The sequence below is a fragment of the Trichechus manatus genome, unplaced genomic scaffold (genome assembly GCF_000243295.1).
Source record: "Trichechus manatus latirostris isolate Lorelei unplaced genomic scaffold, TriManLat1.0 scaffold00007, whole genome shotgun sequence".
NCBI lineage: Eukaryota > Metazoa > Chordata > Mammalia > Sirenia > Trichechidae > Trichechus > Trichechus manatus.
In genome coordinates, this window is record NW_004443943.1 from 21,649,412 (window position 1) to 21,670,108 (window position 20,697).

General features: G+C 37.8%; 1 protein-coding gene across 3 annotated transcripts in view; it reads right to left on the minus strand.

Moving 5' to 3' along the window:
- Positions 1-14,840: 14,840 nt before the first annotated feature.
- Positions 14,841-20,697, minus strand: part of LOC101350258 (cytochrome P450 2C19-like) — a 29,163-nt gene continuing 23,306 nt past the window's right edge. For all 3 annotated transcript variants that reach the window (XM_023740190.1, XM_004370131.2, XM_023740185.1), the window contains one exon: positions 14,841-15,185. In XM_023740190.1, the coding sequence (XP_023595958.1) occupies positions 15,004-15,185 (182 nt within the window). In that variant the 3' untranslated portion in view covers positions 14,841-15,003. The remainder of the gene's footprint in view (positions 15,186-20,697) is intronic.

Below are 20,697 nucleotides of genomic sequence, written 5' to 3' on the forward strand. Positions count from 1 at the left end.
TTTTTTGGTCTACTTGGCATGATTTTACTAAAGGCAGTTTGAATGAATGGCCAATTTATGGAACTTTTGAACTTGCTTGATTGAATCATCTGCAGAGTGAATTAGAACAGAGGAACTCCCAGATAAAAAAAATTGCAATGGGACATTTTTCTGACTAGCAATTTGAAGCCATGAAGGACCAACAGAGTATATTAATTTTTTTGCAGAATTCTGTGTCTAAATTGACTGAACAGAATAAGAATTACAGAATTCAGTTTCTGAATTAACTAAGAAAAATAACTAGAAAGCCAGAGCTTTGCTGTATTTACACTCCTTGCTGTAGCTCCCTCTGCTGGCAACCTCTTCTCTATATGGTCCTCCGCCTCCTTGTCTTTCTAATAATTCCCTACCTGAACTTCCTTTCTTTTTGAGAGAATGTACTGAAGATTTAAAGACAGAGGATCTTACTGATGATGTGAGGATCCTCATAGATTTACTAAAGAATTCAGGACCATTATTAATGCTTACCAGCCCAGATTGGGTGATTTATATCAATTAATCCATACATTAGTTGGCCCTCCATTGCCGTGGAGTCAATTCTGACTTACTGTTAGAATGTGATGAGTGGAAAAAAAAGAAAAATTATTTATCTTTAGGTACAGGCAAAACAGCCAATATTCTTCTCAAAGAAGCTAAAGACAAAGCCAGCAAGCTGTATATCACAGTCCTGATATCTGACCCTGTAGGACAGAATAGAACTACTCCATAGAGTTTCCAAGGAGTGCCTGGTAGAGTTGAACTGCCAACCTTTTGGTTAGCAGCCATAGCTCTTAACCACTACACTACCAACCATTTCACTACAAACTAAAAAGAAAACAACCAACCCCTTTGCTGTCGAGTCAATTCCAACTCACAGAAAACCTATAGGACAGAGGAGAACTGCCCTATAGGGTTTCCAAGTTTCGGTTAGTGGATTCAAACTGCCGACAATTTCGTCAGCAGTCGTACCTCTGAACCACTGCTCCACCAGGGCTCCAATTGTTTCACTAGAAGAGGATACGGATTCCTTGGATGTTTTACCCTCTTCTTCTTGATATCTTGTTATTTAAATACTAACATGTAAAGTTAGGTATTATTAATACAACTTATGTTATATGAAAATGGAATAAAAGAGGGAAGAAAATAAACACATAAGTGTATACATGTATAAATACATATATGTATGTATATATACACACATATTTATTTATATATAGATACATACACATAATTATTTGTGTGTGTATATATACATATATATATGTATGTATGTGTATATACACAGGTAGTGGCCAGCTTTTGACAAATTCTACTTATGACAAAATGCACTAATGACAGTCCATATTCTTTTTTTTGGAGTTTTTTTTTTTTGATACAACTTATCATTAGTAATAAGTTGCAGTGCATAATTTGATGATATCATTCTCAGATGTCTATTCGCAGATGTTCAATTTTATGATTTAATGTCCAAAACATTGCCAGATTTATAAAGATACTGATAATAAAAGAGAATAATAATAAAAACTTTTTAAAAATGGTGTATTCAGTTTACATCAGAACAAATTTATGACGGAGTCATTGGAACAGAACCCTATCTTAAATCGGGGACTACAGTATATATAATCGATGTCTTTGAATTGCGATGTTGGCAAAGAATATTGAATATACCGTGGACTGCCAAAAGAATGAACAAATCTGTCTTGGAAGAAGTAACAGCCTGAATGTCCCTTAGAAGCAAAGATGACGAGACTATGTCTCACATACTTTGGATATGTTATCAGGAGGGATTAGCCCCTGAAGAAGGACATCATGCTTGGTAAAGTACAGGGTCAGCGAAAAAGAGAAAGACTCTCAAGGAGATGGATTGACACAGTGGCTGCAACAATGGGCTCAAGCATAACAACAATTGTGAGGATGGTCCTGGACCAGGCCATATTTCGTTCTGTTGTGCATAGGGTCACTGTGAGTCAGAACTGACTTGACAGCACCTAACAACAACAATGTATATGTATGTATGTATACATATACACATACACACATATATGTATTATATATACACACACAAACATACATATACAGTAAAATGTGTGACAGCTACCTGTATGTATATAAACATATATATATACAGACTAAGACAGACTAGGAAGAAGGACCTGGCATTGTACTTTTAAAAAATTGACCAGTGGAAACCTTATGAATAGCAGCAAACAATGTCTGATATAGTGTGGGAAGATGAGCCCCCCAGGTTGGAAGGCACTCACGACTGGTGAAGAGCTGCCTTCTCAAAGTTGAGTCACCTTAATGATGTGAATGGAGTCAAGCTTTTGAGACCTTCATTTGCTGATGGCGTGACTCAAAATAAGAAGAAACAGTTGCAAATATCCATTAATAATTGAAATGTGGAATGTATGAAGTATGAATCCAGGAAAAATGGAAACTGTCAAAAATGAAATGGAACGCTTGAAGATTGACATCCTATTTAGTGAGCTGAAATGAACTGGTATTGGCTGTTTTGAAACAGATAACCATATAGTCTACTATGCTGGGAATGACAAATTGAAAAGGAAGGGTGTCAAGTTCATCATCTATCCTGAAGTACAATCCTGTCAATGATAGGATAATACCCATATGCCAACAAGGAAGACTAGTAAATACAATTATTATTCAAATTTACACATGAACCACCAAGACCAAAGATGAATAAATTGAAGATTTTACCAAATTTTGCAGTCTGAAATGGATCAAACCTGCAGTCAAGACGCATTGATAATTACTGGCGATTAGAATGCAAAGTTGGAAACAAAGAAGAATAGGTAGTTGGAAAATATGGCCTTGGTGATAGAAACGATGCCGGAGATCATATGATAGAATTTTGCAAGACCAGCGACTTCATTGCAATTACCTTTTTTCAACAACATAAACAGTAACTATATACGTTGACCTCGCTGGATGGAATACACAGGAATCAAATCAGCTACATCTATGGAAAGATACAATGGAAGAAAACCTCAATATCATTAGTGAGAACAAAGCCAGGGGCCGACTGTGGAACAGATCATCAATTGCTCATAAACGAGCTCAAGCTGAAGCTGAAGAAAATTAGAACAAGTCCCTGAGAGCCAAAATAGGACCTTGAGTCTATCCCGCCTAAATTTAGAGACCATCACAAGAACAGACTTCACACATTGAACACTAATGACAGAAGACAAGACGAATTGTGGAATGACATCAAAAACATCATACATGAAGAAAGCAAAAGGTCATTAAAAAGACAGGAAAGAAAGAAAAGACCAAAACGGTTGTCAGAAGAGACTCTGAAAGTTGCTCTTGAACGTAGAGTAGCTAAAGCGAAAGGAAGAAATAAGGGAGTAAAAGAGGTGAACAGAAGATTTCAAAGGGTGTCTCGAGAAGACAAAGGAAAGTATTACAATGACATTTGCAAAGACCTGGAGTTAGAAAACCAAACAGGAGGAATGCATTCAGTATTTCTCAAGCTGAAAGAACCGGAAAAAAACTCAAGCCTTGAGTTGCAATACTGACGGATTTTATGGGTGAAAAATTGAACAATGCAGGAAGCATCAAAAGGACATGGAAGGAATACACGGAGTACTGCACCAAAAAGAACTGGTTGACGTTTTCCCATTTCAGGAGATAGCATAGGATCAAGAACTGACGGTACTAAAGGAAGAAGTCCAAGCTGCACTGAAGGCATTAGCTAAAAACCAGTCTCCAGGAATTGACGGAATACCAATTGAGATGTTTCAACAAATGGATGCAGTGCTGGAAGCACTCACTTATCTATGCCAAGAAATTTGGAAGACAGCTATCTGGCCAACTAACTGGAAGAGATCCATATTTGTACCCATTCCAAAGAAAAGTGATCCACAAGAATGCAGAAATTATGGAACAATATTATTAATACCACACACAAGTAAAATTTTGTTGAAGATCATCCAAAAGGAGTTGCAACAGTGCACTGACAGGGTACCACCAGAAATTTAAGCTGGATTCAGAAAAGGACATGGAAAAAGGGATATCATTGTAGATGTCAGATGGATCTTGGCTAAGAGCAGAGAATACCAGAAAGTTGTTTACCTGTGATATCAATGATATTGTTGGATCATTTCCACATTCTGTTGGATCAGCTTTCTTTGGAATGGGCACATATATTGATCTCTTCCTGTCGGTTTTTCCAGATAACTCCCTTCCAAATTCTCGACATAGATAGTGAGCACTTTCAGTGTTGCATTTCTTTGATGAAACATCTCAACTGGAATTTTGTCAATTCGTGGAGACTTGTTTTTCGCCAATGTCTTCAGTGAAGTTTGGACTTCTTCCTTCAGTACCAGCAGTTCTTGATCTTATGCTACCTCCTGAAATGGATGAATGTCAACCAATTCTTTTTGGTGCAGTGACTCTGTGTATTCCTTGCATCTCCTTTTGATGCTTTCTGCATTGTTCAATTTTTTGCCCATAAAATCCTTCAATATTGCAACTCGAGGCTTGACTTTTTTCTTCAGTTCTTTCAGCTTGAGAAATATGCTGAGTGTTTTCTCCCTGTTTGGTTTTCTATCCCAAGGTTTTGCACATTTCATCATAATAATTTACATAGTCTTCTGGAACCACCCTTCAAAATCTTCTGTTCAACTCTTTTATTTCATCATTTCTTCCATTCACTTTAGCAACTCTACGTTCAAGAGCAAGTTTCAGAGTCTCTTCTGACATTCATCTTAGTCTTTTCTTTCTTTCCTGTCTTATTAATGATCTTTTCCTTTCTACATGTATGATGTCCTTGATGTCATCCCACAACTCATCTGGTCTTCAGTGATTAGTGTTCAATGTGTCAAATCTATTCTTGAAATGATCTCTAAATTTAGGTGAGACATGGTCAAGGTTATACTTTGGCTTCATGGACTTGTTTTAATTTTCTTCAGCTTCTCCTTGAACTTCCATCTGAGCAATTGATGGTTTGTTCCACAGATGGCTCCAGCCCTTGTTCTGACTGATGATATTGAGCTTCTTGGTAGTCTCTTTCCACAGATGTAGTTGATTTGATTCCCTTGAATTCCATGCGTCAAGGCCCACGTATATACATTTGTTTGACAACCTCACCCTCTCCAAGTAAGGTATTTTTGTAAGCATATTATGATAATTTTTTACAGCAACATTTAAGAAATTTTTAATTTAGTCATCTTTGGCATTAGTGGCTGGTGCATAAATTTAAAAAATAGTCATATTAACTGGTCTTCCTTGTAGACATATGGATATTATCCTATCACTGACAGCATTGCATTTCAGGATAGATCTTAAAATGTTCTTTTTCACGATGAATGGGAGATCTTTTCTCTTCAATTTGTCATTCCCAGCATAGTAGACAGTATGATTATCCAATTCAAAATGGCCAATACCAGTTCATTTTAGCTCACTCATGCCTTAAGCTTTCCATTTTATTTTTGATGACTTTCAATTTTCCTTGATTCATACTTCATACATTCCAAGTTCTTATTACTAATGTATGTTTGCAGCTGTTTCTTGTCATTTTGAGTCTTGCCACATCAATACATGAAGGTCCCAAAAGCTTTACTCCAGCCAGTCATTAAGACCGACTCTACTTTCAGAAGGCAGGTCTTCCCCAGTTATATTTTGAGTGCCTTCCAACTTAAGGGGTCAGCTTCCAGCACTATATCAGACAATGTTTTAATGTTATCCATAAGGTTCTCAATTATCCATCAGTTTGTCCAACTGTGGTGGTTTGCATGTTGCTGTGATGCTGGAAGCTATGCCACTGGTATTTCAAATATCAGCAAGGTTACCCATGGTGGAGAGGTTTTAACTGAGCTTTCAGACTAAAACAGACGAACATCATATATATAAACGATCCACTTCTGAAAAAAAAAAAATTACCCAGTGAAAACTTATTTTGGTGTGTATATATATTGTGTGAGGAACTTTTAAATTTTGAAGTGCCAGTAGGTCTAATTAGGGGGAATTTCAGAAATAAAATTAGGTGCTTTATAATCAAATTAAACCGAAGGTGTTACTTCTACTCTCTTAGCATATGACTTCTGTTAAAGTTTACTATTTGGAAAACAAAGCTCAGTTATGTTTGGTATGTTAAGCATGTTCCCGCAACTGGTCTTTAAAAAAGCTTCATTGAGTTGTTAAACTAAATTAGAAACCATAGATAAACAGTTGTTTTAACTACCTTAAAGAAGTTACTCAGCAAGCACCTAGGTATTATTTCTGTTTCTCTAGGTTAGATAAAAAAAAAAAAAAAAAAAAAAAACAAACCAAACCTGTTGCCATGGAGTCGATTCAGGTTCATAGTGAGCCTATCGGACAGAGTAGAACTGCACCGTAGAGTTTACAGGGAGAGGCTGGTGGATTCAAACTGCCAACCTTTAATTCGCAGCCATTCTCTTAACCACTGCACCACCAGGGCCCTGCCTCAGCTAAAGAAGCAGAGTTTATTTACACTTTCTTAACTAATGGTCAGTTCTGTATTCAAAGATTCCAATTCGCTATTAGTCGGAATTGACTCGAAAGCAACGAGTTTCGTCTTTTTTGGTTTTTTAGTTTCAAATATATCACTAAACTTTCATTTCACTACGCTTTCCTGTCAAAATTTTTTATACTTTTCACTTTAGAAATATTAGCTTAGTGAAATTGTATCAGGAATCAGAGATTTGTGTTAGACTAGAAACTGATGTAAAGAAAGTTTTACAGTTAATTGCCATCCTTGTAAATCTCACCTCCTTTCTTGTCATTTGCCTTGATGTGAAACTGTTATCTGTACTCACTCTACTTCTTAAATATCTCTTTGTTTTACCTGTAAGGCAGAACATACCATGACAGCCAAAGGTACGTTCTCCCATGGTTCATTCCTTCAATAAATTGTAATTGTTTTTAATATTAAATTGGAGTCTTGGTCCAGTGACTTCACTAAGACATTTAGCAGCGACACCATGAAGCGACTCACAGGATTTTACCTCTGCATCATCCTGGGCAGTGAGAAAATCTGAGCAAGACCTCTTGAACCTGTCTGCTTTTCACGGCATCTCTGGAGCTGAGGCAGGTGAACACCTCTTGGGTTTCAGCCCTGCTCGTTTTTCGTAGAGGCCTCCTCACATTTATTGAAGGATTTATTTTTCTCTTCTCTATCTTTTGAACAGAACATAAGTTCCTTGGTTTCAGGTACCTCAGTGTCATTGCTTAAAGACCTCGGAACCTTAAGAAGACGCATTTCCAAACTCTGTGGCACTCTTTCGTTAAAGAAATTAGCTGGTTCTTAGAAGCTGAGAGCTCTGGCCTTTTGTTTGAAAAGCTTCCAAAGCTGATTTACACTGCCTCTGGAAATATGGAGTATGCCAATTCCAAGAGCAAGATGGAGTTTCCTTAGAAAATTCCTGCTCATTATATAAATAAGCATTATGGTTCTTCCTCTTGCTTACTTTTGTTTACTTGGCATGATTTTCCTAAGTGCAGTTTGAATGAATGGCCAAATTATAGAATTTTTGAACTTGCTTAATTGAATCATCTGTGCAGTAAATTAGAAAAGAGGACCTCCCAGATAAAAAAAAAAATTGTAATGAGATATTTTTTCTGACTAGCAATTGGAAGCCATGAAACCCCACCAACAGAGTACAGTATGTTCTCTGCAGAATTCTGTATCTAAACTAACTGAACAGAATAAAGAATTGCAGAATTTGGTTTCTGAATTAACTCAAAAAAATAGAATTAAAAAGCCAGAGGTCTGCTGTATTTACACCCCTCGTTGCAGCTCCTTCTGCCAGCAACCTCTTCTCTATATCCTCCTCTGCCTATTTATCTGTCTAAAAATTCTCTACCTGAACTTCCTTTCTTTTAGAGAGAATGTACTAATGATTCAAAAACAGGATCTTATTCATGACGTGAAGATCCCCACAAATTTACTAAAGAATTCAGGTCCTTATTAATGCTTACCAGCCAGACTGGCTGATCTATATAAATTAATTCATATGTTAGTTGGTGCTAGGGAAGCAAAAGTATTGTTAGAATGTGCTGAATGGAAAAAAAGCTCAAAATGATTTAGCTTTAGTTATAGGCCAATGTCCTTCTCAAAGAAGCTAAAGACTAAGCCAAGGAGCTGCATAAACGCAATCCTTAAGGCCTTTCTCCCCCAAAATCAACAGGACAAAAGTCCATTCTTGTATACAACACAGAAGTGAAAGTGTTTGTAGTTATCCAAACAGATTATCTCAGAAGTTCTCAGAACATCCTGGGTTGAACCCATCAGATAAGGGAATGAAAGAAAATTTTAATGCAGTATTTACCTCTGGCCTCAGACCTGAAATTTCAGAATTAGTGAAGAAGCGATGTTTAGATTGGAAAGCAGCTTCCATTGAGGAATTAACTACTTTAGCTCATGAGCTTATTTAGACTTTAGGAACAAAGTGAACAGCTCAGACTAACAAATTAAATCAGTTGATGGCCGTCCAGTTACACAGCTACACAAACCTACTCAGAAAAATGGTTTTAAACCCTCCAATAGATCTAAAACTAGTTTCTGAAACTATTATAAAAACCCTGGTCATTAGAAAAGCAAATGCTTCAAGTTAAAGAATAAACAGAAGGTTTCCACCTCGCCACATTTCATTCCCCTGATGCAGAAGGAAAGGGCTCCCAGCACAAAACAGAGACTTTTTCTATGGTAGCACTAAACTCTCAAAGGGAAGCAACTATGTATATTAATGGAGAACCTTGTAAATTTTTATTTTATTTGGGGACTGCCTTATCTGTGATAAATCTCACTTGCCTAAAAAAGCCCCTGCCCCAGAGTAAAAAGATTTCAGTTACAGTGGAAGTTAGAAATAAGAACAACACTCTTTCATTCTCAACACGCACCAATCTCTCTTAGCTCTATGGACAACTTTCATCCATGTCCTACTGAGCCCTGAAACACTTGTTAATTTACTAAGAAGAGATGTTTTACCTAAATGGAATTGCCATCTACAATTTAATGAAAAGGGGGAAATATTATTAATCTTGCCGGATAATCAAAACCCAGGAATAGACAACATTCAAAAGGAAGACATTATTTGCCATATGGAAGCCCTTGCAATGTTTCTTCAAAAATTCTGTTCCAATAGATCCTCTCCCCCTTGAAGTTATTTCTCAAGTCCTGGAAACTTTGTGGGCCATAAATTGTACAGATGTTAGTAAAGTTTTGTCTGCTGAACCTATTAAAATCCAAGTGGACACATCTAATCCTTTACCTAAGATCCCACAATACCCGCTTAAAAGGAAAGCAAAAGAAAGGATAACTCCTATTATTCAAGAATTTCTTTCTAAAGAATTACTTGTACCTACAGTAGCCATTGGAACACCCCTGTCTTTTCCTGTTAAGAAACCTCATAGAAGACGTTGGAGATTTGTTCTAGACCTATGTGCAATAAACCATTTTGTTATTCCTAATTACCCAGTTGTTCCCAATCCATACCTTCTTACTTTCAGTGTTCCCTCCAAAGCAATGTGCTTTACTGTTACAGACCTTTGAGCCCTGGTGGTGCAGTGATTAAGAGCTACAACTGCTAACCAAAAGGTCAACAGTTCAAATCCACCAGCCAATCCCTAGAAACCCTATTGGGCAGTTCTTCGCTGTCCAATAAGTTCACTGTGAGTTGGAATTGACTCAAGGGTAATGGGTTTGTGTTTAGGGCATTTATGAACACTCCTGTTGACCCCAAAAGTAGATATCTGTTTACTTTTCTCTGGGAAAGTCAACAACTAACTTGGAACGCCATGCCCCAGGGTTATAGAGGCTTCCAGTTATTTTTCTCCAATTTTACATGCAGATTTGCAGCCTTTGCAATTTCTAAATAAATCTACTCTGTTAAGATAGCATTGAACTGTTAAAACATTTAGGCCTCAGTGGACATAAAGCTTCAAAGGAAAAACTGGAATTAGCTCAGGCTTCTGGCATATACCTAGGTCATTTTCTCTCTACAGAAGGCATTTCTATTGATCCCAAAAGAAAAGAGGCAATGCCGCTTTTCCCTTGCCTAAGACTAGAAAATAATAAAGGGGATTTCTAGGTCTTTGTAGCTATTGTAAAGCTTAGATTCCTAATTATTCTGTAATGATACAAACTTATGTAAATATTTAAAAGCCTCTAAACCTGATCCATTCTATCTTATCCCCAAAGGTCAAGAGGTGATAACTAAAAAGAAGCTTTGATTAAAACACCTACTTTAACCTCTAGGTTCTTAAAGGCTTGTGAGCAGCCATCTAAGATACTCCACTGGTCTCACCCTGTCTGGAGCAAGGGAGAATGCAGAAAACCAAAGACACAAGGGAAAGATTAGTTCCAAGGACTAATGGACCACAACTACCACAGCCTTCACAAGACTAAGTCCAGCACAACTAGATGGTGCCTAGCTACCACCACCAACTCCTTTGACAGGGATCACAATAGAGGGTCCCAGACAGAGCTGGAGAAAAAATGTAGAACAAAATTCTAACTCACCAAAAAAAAAAAAAAGACCAGATTTACTGGTCTGACAGAGACTGGAGAAACCCCGAGAGTATAGCCCCTGAACACCCTTATGGTTCAGTCATGCAGTCATTCCTGAGGTTCGCCCTTTAGCCAGAGATTAAACAGGTCCATAAAACAAAACGAGACTAAATGGGCACACCAACCCAGGGGCAAGGACAAGAAGGCAGGAGGGGACAGGAAAGCTGGTAATGGGGAACCCAGTGTCAAGAAGGGGAGAATGGTGGCATGTCGTGAGTTGGTAACCAATGTCACAAAGCAATATGTGTGTGTATTAGTTGTTTAATAAAAAACTAGTTTGTTCTGTAAAACTTCGTCTGAAGTAAAATTCAAAAAAAAAATCTGCTGTAAGATTTCCTAACTATCATTTAGACTTCACACTGTTGTACTTGAAGTTTCTGGTAATGCAGTAAGTGTTCTTACTCAGAAACACAGGGGACAAAGTAGACCTGTGGGTTACTGTAGCCTACGGCTGAACCCTGTAGCCACAGCCTACCCCAAATGTCTTAGGGTAGTCGCCAGAATTATCTACTTATCCATCAACTCCCTGTTTCAGTCTTTCTCATACGTGGATAGAATATTCTACTCTGGTCACAAGATGTGAAGTTTTGGTTAATAGTGCTCAGTATTATCAACCACTGTATTGAATTTAATCCAGATCTTCCTGTTTCTGCTTGCCTCCAGAAACACCCAAATTTTGGAAAATTGCCTGTCTGTAATGACTCATTAATTATAACCTAGCTTAAAAGAGCCAATCAGTCCATTCCATTTCCTGACATCCATACTAGAAAAAGCATGTTATCTACCACATCTGGATATGTCTTTTTATGTAGAGGATCAACTTATGAACAGTGATCAATTGAATAGTGTCCCCCACAAATATGTATATCAATTTGGCTAGGCCATGATGCCCAGTATTGTGTGATTGTCCACCATTTTGTCATTGGATGTGATTTTCCTATGTGTTGTAAAAATCCTTCCTCTATAATGTTAATGAGTGGGGATAGGTGGCAGTTATGTTAATGAGGCAAGACTCTATAAGATTGGATTGTGTCTTGAGCCAATTTCTTTTGGGATATAAAAGAGAAAAGTGAATAGAGAGACAGGAGGACCTCATATCACCAAGAAAGCAGCCCGGGAGAAGAGTGCTTCCTTTGGACCTGGGGTTCTTGCACGGAGAAGCTCCTAGTTCAGGGGAAGGTTGATGACAAGGACCTTTCTTCAGAGCTGACAGAGAAAGTCTTCCCCTGGAACTGATGCCCTGAATTTGGACTTCTAGCCTACTAGACTGTGAGACAATAAACTTCTGTTTGTTAAAGCCATCCACTTGTGGTATTTCTGTTATAGCCACACTGGATGGCTAAGACAGCAGCAAAAAAGTCCAATAATTCATCTAATACTTGGGCTTTGATGGGTTTAGCTGGCTCAAGTGTGTTAGGCCAATGTACTCTAGGAATATTAGGAGTTCCCATGAGTACCCATTCATACAGTGACAGCTTACTATGGAACAGTGATTCAGAATTAATATCCAGACAGAAGAGAGATCTTGTCCTTACAAGCAATCACATAGCTGACTACTCAGGATAGGGATAGTCTTTCTTAAGTGCTGCTATACCATGGTTTGTAATTGTGTGATTAGAAATGTCCATTTGTAATCTCTCTGCCCTATGGTCCAAACTGCTGATAATGTTAATGAAATAATTACACAAAAAGAAACTTTAGAGTCCTTAGCAAAGGTTGTATTGGACAACCAAATTGCATTAGATTTTATTTTAGTTCAGCAAAGAAGAATTTGTGCTGTCTCTGATATTTATAACTATATTCATAACAACTTTCTTCTACTATCTGTTCTGTATTCCCTGATTACCTGACCTCCATAAGCCCCTACTCTGACTGGAGAACCACCGCAGTTTTTGGGTTCTCTGTAATTATTGTCAGTACATAACCAAATGTGGAGTAATTCCCCAAAGTCTTACTATTTTCTTTTCCCAAATGCACAATGTGATGGTTTATGCTTCAACTTGTCTACACAATAGTGTCCAATTGTTTGGTCAAACACTAGTCTAGATGTAATAAACTATTTACATGTGATTAAATCAGTTGACCTTAAGTATAACAGTGAGGCCCCATAATCTTAGTGGGTCTCATCAAATCAGTTGAAGACCTTAAAAATCAAAAATGAAAGTTTTTCAAGGGCGTATTCTGCTCCAGAAGATAAACAGACAACTTACCAGAATGTCACTGGCTTCTCCATCAGCTGACCTACCAATTTTGAGACACAAGACTGCCATATTTTCCAGTGTGGCCTACATATTTTGGACTTGCCAGCCCCACAATCACCTGAGTTTATTCTTCAAATATCAATCAATCTCAGGCTATCTATGTATGTATATTTATATCTATCTATTTATTGATCATCTAACTATTATACTGGGTCTGTTTCTCTAAAAATTCTGACTTTGACACACAATCACTCTGTTAAAAGGCTGTAGATATTTTGGAAAAAGCTGTGAGAAATATTAACAGTATAACTTATTGGAAGTATAGTGCAGTCCTACCTCAAAGGACAAGGACTTCCATTCTTTCAAGGGATTCTGAGTGTAAAAACTGGCTCAAGTCTAAATATTGATTGAAGGGTCATGACTCTCTCTTTTAGTGATTCAAAACAGACTTCTGTTCACTCAACCTAGAGCTCTTCCACTTATAAAAATTAAGTATTTAGTACACTGCCTATCTATTTCTCTTTTATGGAGACTATAATCAACCATAGGTCTCTGCTAGTCAGACTATTCCCATTAATGTTTTGACTCCTCTGTCCATTGTGGTAACCATACACACCTTGTCCTTGGTGATTAAGTGCAACCCCTTGGGCTCTGCCAACTGGGATTCAATTATCCCCATTGCAGCACTTAAGGATTCCAAGTTAAGTGGCAGCAATTCCCACTGTAAATTCTGACCTACAGAGAAGAGCAACCACAGAGCTCTTTAAGGATACTTGGACTGTTCTGTCCTATTTTTTCTCAAAGTATGAAAAATGTGTCCTCTGAGCTCTTTTGGGACAGATGGGCAGGTCTAATCCCTTGAACTATGAAATTGAATTTAGAATCTCTGCTTAGTGGACCCATATTACTAAATTCACAGTGATTCAACTTTATGTTCCTTCCACTATTATCCCACATACTTAATATCCATTCTCACACATATTCTACAGATTTCTGTTTGTATAAATTGGAATAATCATGTAGTTTTTTGAAGTGTAGAAAACTTATGTGTTATACATTGTACCTTATCTTTTTGGGCCTGATAGTATTTGAATCGAGTTATAATCCAGAAGACAAGATGAGTGGCTGGGTGGGTTCTGAGAAGAATCAGCAGTGTCTTGCAAGCAAACTACCTGTGGGGTTGCCATTACAGGTTCTCTTGGAAAAGCAGGGTTAATTTATTAAACCTCAGACAGGGTTGTAAGTGCCTTCAATGTCCCCAGCTTCATATGTCTGCCCATATGAATCCATTTCAATTTTGAAGATCCCATTCCTTTCCAATCAATGTCCTCACTTTAACAGAAGACACCCTGCAAGGGTGGGAAATCAATTTGCATTATAATTCAGCAACTCACAAGTTGAGACTCTGGGTTTTGTTTTCTGAAAGCTCAGTCTTTTAACTATAGAAGAAAAGGTGTTTTTTCAGGGAAGATGTAGAAAATTTAAGTCATTTATGGGGCACAACTTCTGGGAATTTGAAGCCTACAGAAGATCCTTTTATTTCTCCATTTCCTCCAAAGCAGTTAAGAGTAACCACCCAATCTCAAACTCATTAGTTTCACACAAATTTTGTAAGGTATCCATATACACGTTCATTCAGAACCTTGCTTTCTGTAAGTATTATATTAGGAATATACAGTGGTGATATTTTCCATATCTCTACCACCACATCTGATCGTGAGTTATTAGTGCCCTTTTTACACATGAGGAGTCCCTGGTGATGCAGTTAAGTACTCACATACTAACGAAAATGTTGGCAGTTCTAATCCACCCAGAGAAGCCTCAGAAGAAAGGCCTGGTGATCTACTTCCAAAAATCAACCATTGAAAACTCTGTGGAGCACAATTCTACTCTGACACACCTTAGGTCACCATGAGTCAGAAACAACTTATCAGCAACAGGAAAAAAAATAATTCTTTGCTCTGTTTCAGAGTGATAACACAGTAATAATTCAGTTAGGGAGGTATTAAGGCATGGTGACCAATATAATTTTGCAGAATATGGAGAATAAGAGATAAATTTCTGTCATGAAACACAAAAGCTCCCCATAATAGAGTGGATTTTAAGTGGATCTTGAAGGAATAGGGGATATGGAGAGGAGAGTTCAGGAAAACTACCAGGAAGAAGTTAATGATGGCCCATTGGAGGGGATTTGCAAGTACAGGACAAGAGCAGTCAGATAGTCTGGCTTCTTTAGGCAGGAATGAAGCAGAGCTGATATGAGGGCGGCACAGAGGTAAGCCCATTGGCCACTGGGGTAGTGTCAATGTGTTTTGGGTCAACCAGAGACTTCAAGGTAAATTTCTGTAAAATGGCGGTCAGGAATAAAAACAGCTCCATGCGGGCCAAGCTTTCTCCCACACAATTTCGTCTTCCTGAAAATAACAAACACAGAGGTTAGATACTCCTTGGACACTATGCTTTTAATCTGGTACAGAGAGAATATGCAGTAAATACTTGATGAATAATTACATACATGGATGGAGGAAAAGCAGGATGGATGGAAGATGGTTGCTTAGATAGATGGACAGAGGTATGAACAAACTTGCTATCCAGCTGCCTTATCTTAGCAAAAACCTTCATTCAAGAAATATTTATTTTGAGCTCTATACTAAGTACTTTTTTAAGTATCATAGATTGTAGCTGTTGTTTTGACGTTTCAAGTTTCCTTCAATCTTTTTCTATAAACCACCTACATTGCTTGTCCGAGAATATTAAAGGGAGAAAGTCTAACAGGGGGCTCATATATCTTGTTCCCCTCTGTACCTCTGGCATGAATTTAGTCAAACATTATGTTTCCCTCATGTACTTTCAAAAGCACTTGTCTAAACATACCTCTTCCACACTTTACAACTTTAAATGGCTCCCCAAGGCTGTGTTCCAGGTTAAGGTCAAATTGGTTGACTGGCTTTTCATATTATGTTTCCAGTCTGACTTCCGTGACCTTCCCTCCAGTCTTCATACCCTACACCCTCAGCTCTCACCATACTCACTCTTCATCAATTTCCAACACACTATGCAGTTTCAAGATTTATTTCATGATTTTTCTTTGGCTAAGATGCACTTCCCTTATACTTTCTTCAATAACTAGGTCAAACGTAATTTTCTCATTAAATGTGACCCCCTTTGGCAGTAGAATCCTGCCCTTGATTGATTTCCTCAGCATCATATTTATCATAGTCTTGCTTTCATTGAAGTAAAAAAATCACCTTGAATCAGAATCTTATCATTATTTATTCTTCATTCCTACTAAAATGTGAGTTTCTTAAAGGTAGTGTACAGTCCTTTGCCATCTGGGCATTTGTCATGCCGGATCCAATGCAGGCATCAAAAGCCAAATAATTGAAGAAGATTATTCCATGACCAGAGACTCAGCTGACACACAGTAAGTGTTAAAACCTCAATATCCAAGAAGGAACATCATGAATGGAAGAAGATCGGGTGCTCTGAAATCATTGTATGGTACTCTGACACATTCCCATGGTTTCCCTGTCCCTACTGTTAACTGGCAGACAGTTCTAACGTCTTTGATATAGACCAAATGTCCTATCCTGTCTTTGTGGTTAATTACATAAGGAAAAATAGCCTGCTCCTCAAATGTACACCAACAAATTAGATAACCTAGATGTAATGCACAAATTCTTAGAAATATCTAAACTTTCTATACTGACTCAACAAGAAATGGAAGACTGCAACTAATCCATAACAAGCAATGAGATTAAATCAGTAATCAAAATCTCCCTAAAAACAAAATCCCTGGACCAGATGGTTTGACTGAGGAATATACCAAATATTTATAAGAATTAACTCCACTACGTCTTAAACCTATTTGAAAAACAGAAAAAGAGGGAACAATTTCTAACACATTGTATGAGGCTAGTATTACTTTGACAAGGCAGACAAGGACACCACAAGAAAAAAAAACTACACACCAAAATTCCTTATGAGTATAGATGAAAACATCTTAAACAAAATACTAGTAAACCTAATCCAAAAGCATATTAAAAGGATTATACACCATGATCAAGTAGATTTTATCTTAGGAATGCAAGGTTGGCTCAACACTAGAAAATCAATCAATATCTTATAGCACATTAACAGAACAAAAGAAAAGAACTACATGATCATCTCAATTGATGGAGAAAAGACATTTGATGAAAATACAACATCATTTCATGATAAAAAAAAGTCAACAAGCTAGGAATATGAGGGATAGTCCTCAAGTAATAAAGGACACTTAGGAAAAGTCCACAGATAACCTCAAACTAAATGGAGAAAGACTGAGAACTTTCCCTTTAAGATCAGGAACAAAATGAGGATGCCCACTCTCACAACTGCTGTCCAACTTTATACTGGAAGTCTAAGCCAGAGCATTCAGGCAAAATAAAGAAATAAGAGGTATGCAACTGGGAAATTAGAAGTAAAACTATCCCTTTTTGCTGAAGTCATGATCTCATATATAGAAAACCCCAAAGAATCCACACAAAAGCTGATAGAACCAATAAACAAATTCAGCAACGTGACAGGATAAACACAAAAATCAATCAGGTTTCTACATATCACCAATGAACATTCAGAAAAGAAAATTAAGGAAACAAGTCCATTTGCAATAGCATCTAAAATAATAAAATACCTTGGAATAAAATTAACCAAAGATGTAAAAGACTTGTACACTGAAAACTATAAATCTTTACTGAAAGAAATTAAAGATGAACTAAATAAATGTAGGGGTATTCTGTTTTCATAGACTGGATGGTTTACTATTTTTAAGATGTCAATATTACCAAAAGCAATATATAAATTCAATGAAATACCCAACAAACTGAAACATTCTTCTTTGCAGAAATGGGAAATCAAATCCTCAAATTTATGTGTAACTATATAGGGCTCCTGATAGCTAAAGCACTCTTAAAAATGCAACAAAGTAGGAGGACTCACACTTCCAGTTCTCAAAGCATAGTATAAAGCTACAGTAATCAAAAGAGTTGGGTACTGATCAAATGATGGGTATATTCACTAAAGGAATAGAAATGCAATTTTAGTAATAAACCCACACATTTATAATCAATTGATTTTTTATGAGGATGCTAAGTCCATTCCATGAGGAAAAGAATAGTCTCTTTAATAAGTAGTGCAGGGACAACTGGATCACACCAAATAAAAAAAATCAACTCAAAATATATCAAGAACCTAAATGTAAGAAGTAAAACCATAAAGCTCTTACAAGAAGACATAGCAGTAATGCTCCGAAATTTATTATTTAACAATGGATTCTTAGATATGACAACAAAAACATGAGCAAAAAAAACAACATAGATAAATGGGACTTCATTGAAGTTTAAAAAATTTGTTCATCAAAGGAGTTTATCAACCTACAGATTAGGAAAACAATTTTAGGGACTGTATATCTGATAAGGTTTAATATCCAAAACATATAAAGAACTCCTAAAACAAAAAGACAAAGAACCCAATCAAAAAAACAAAAAGGGCAAAGAACATGAATAGACATTTCACCGAAAAAGAAATACAAATCGCCAGCAAGCATATGAGAAGACGCTCAAGTCATTTGTCACTAGGAAAATACAAATCAAACCACAATGAGATATCAATTCATCCCCACTAAGGTGACTACAACTCAAAAAAAAAAAAAAAATCAGAAAAGAAGAGGTGCTGGTAAGGATGTGGAGAAATTGTGACTGTAAAATGGTACATCTGCTGTGAAAAACAGTTTGAGGTTCCTAAAAACATTACCACTTGTTCTTCTAAAGTAAGAAAGCTAGCGAAGGGGTTATTTGGCCTCGCTTCCAGATAATTCACTGAGCAACAAACAACTCGACTCCTAGGTATACGCCTAAAAGAATTGAAAGCAGGACTTCTGGGCAACATGGCGCTATAGACAGAAGCACCATGCCGTCCCTCCACAGCAACAATCTGAAAAACTAAGTCAAACAGAGACACACATCAATCCTGAAACCCTAAGCATCAAATAAAGAGATAAAGAACTCAGCCAAGCACTGAATGGAATAAGAAACTGACTGAGAACAGAGAGTGAGGAGAGATACACGGAGAGGTCCCCTATCAGCCATCACAGCACAGATCCACCATCTTGGACTCCTATCAGAGACTGGTGAACAGGGGGTACAAGAAAGCAGCTTCACAGAGTTCCCAGCAGGAGACAGAACAACTGGTAACCAGCGATATACGCTTTCCCACCACCCACAATTCTTTACCCCCACTCAGCCTCCTCTGCTTCCTGTGGCCACAGTCTCTTAGCTGGGAAGCACTGGCTTCACCCCAGTGTTGCTTGGATTCCACCTGCCCACACTGGCTGGCTCCCTGAGTGCCATTTGTTGGCTGCTTGTGCTTTTCCCTGCTTCTTTAGATTTCTTCCTTACCTCTCATGACTCCCCCCCCACCCCCCGCCAAATACCTAGCTCCGTGGGCATCTATGCTTCTTCCTAAAAGGCTGCGAAACACTGCTGACTGTGAAACTGCTTCCTGGCCTGTGCCGCCACGCTGGTGGGATCCCTGGGGCCTTTTTTGTTTGTTTGTTTTTTGTGATTTCTTCTGTTTTGATTTGTTTGTTTTCTTTTTCTTTTCTTGGCTTGGGAGCCCCTTCTAGCCAAGCAGTACTGCATGGCTTGGGAAGTACTTCCTTACTCTGTGCAGACGCACAGTGACATACCTGGGGGCATTTCTTTTTTCTTTTTCTTTTTTTTGTTTCTTTGTTTTGTTTTCTTCTCTCTCTTTTTCCCTTTTTGTCTTTCTTCACTTCCACTTTCTCGTCTCTCTACACTTGCCTTCTCTTCCTGTCTCCTGAATACCTGGCATTGTGTGACACCTCTACCCCTTCTAGCCAAGCTGTACTTCACAGCCTGGAAGCAACTTCCCCATTCCTACCAGCTGCACCAGTGGGATCCCTGGGGGCTTTTCTTTTCTTTTTTCCTCTAATTTTTATTTGTTCTTTTTTTTCTTTTACCCTTTTTCTCTTTTTCTTTCCTTTTTGTTTTTCTCCATTTCTGTCTCTCATCTCTCCACTCCAACAGCAAGTTCTCTTAGCACTCTTTTTTGTTTATTTGTTTCTGTGTATGTTTTTGGCTCCTGTTCATCTCTCCTCTCTCTCCTCTTTCCCATATCCATCTTAGGTCCACACATCACAGTCTCCCCCTTCCTTCCTGCCTACCTGCACTGCGCACTGAACATCACACCCCCAAGCAGCACAAGCATGGCCTACTGGAACCTGTCCTGCACTGATTCCCGGCCCACCTTGTCAGCCCTAATATGTGCCACAAACAACCCATTCCAGCAACTCCCTTTCAGCTGGACCTGCCGTGCTGTAACATACCTTAGTGACTGACCCTGCCCATTGGAGAAGGAGGTGAAAAATATCATGCCCAGAGACAAGCAAACAACAAAGAATGCACAGTCCGCCTGCTCAGACATAAACAAATAAAACAAAAAATCAGGACAAAACAAACAAATCTACAACCAATAAACAAGGAAAATAACTACTGAATGCCCTGAAGACAGCAGACAATATCAAAACATATACAAAAACAGGACAGGATAGTTCCAGTAGGCATCCAAAATAAAACACCAAATGACATTCCAGTAGAAGAAAAGGCACTAGAACTACCTGATAGGGAATTCAAACCTCTAATACTCAGAATTATCCAAGAGTTGAAGCAAAAAGCAGACGAAAATGAGGAAAATATAGACAAATTCATGGAAAATACAGACAAAAAAATTGGAAGAATTCAAGAAAATAACACAGGAACAAAATGCTCAAATAAATTCACAACTAGAAATCATACAAAAACAACAATTAGAAATCCAAAAGATAAACAACAAGATTTCAGAAATGGACAGTGTCATAGAAGGGCTGAG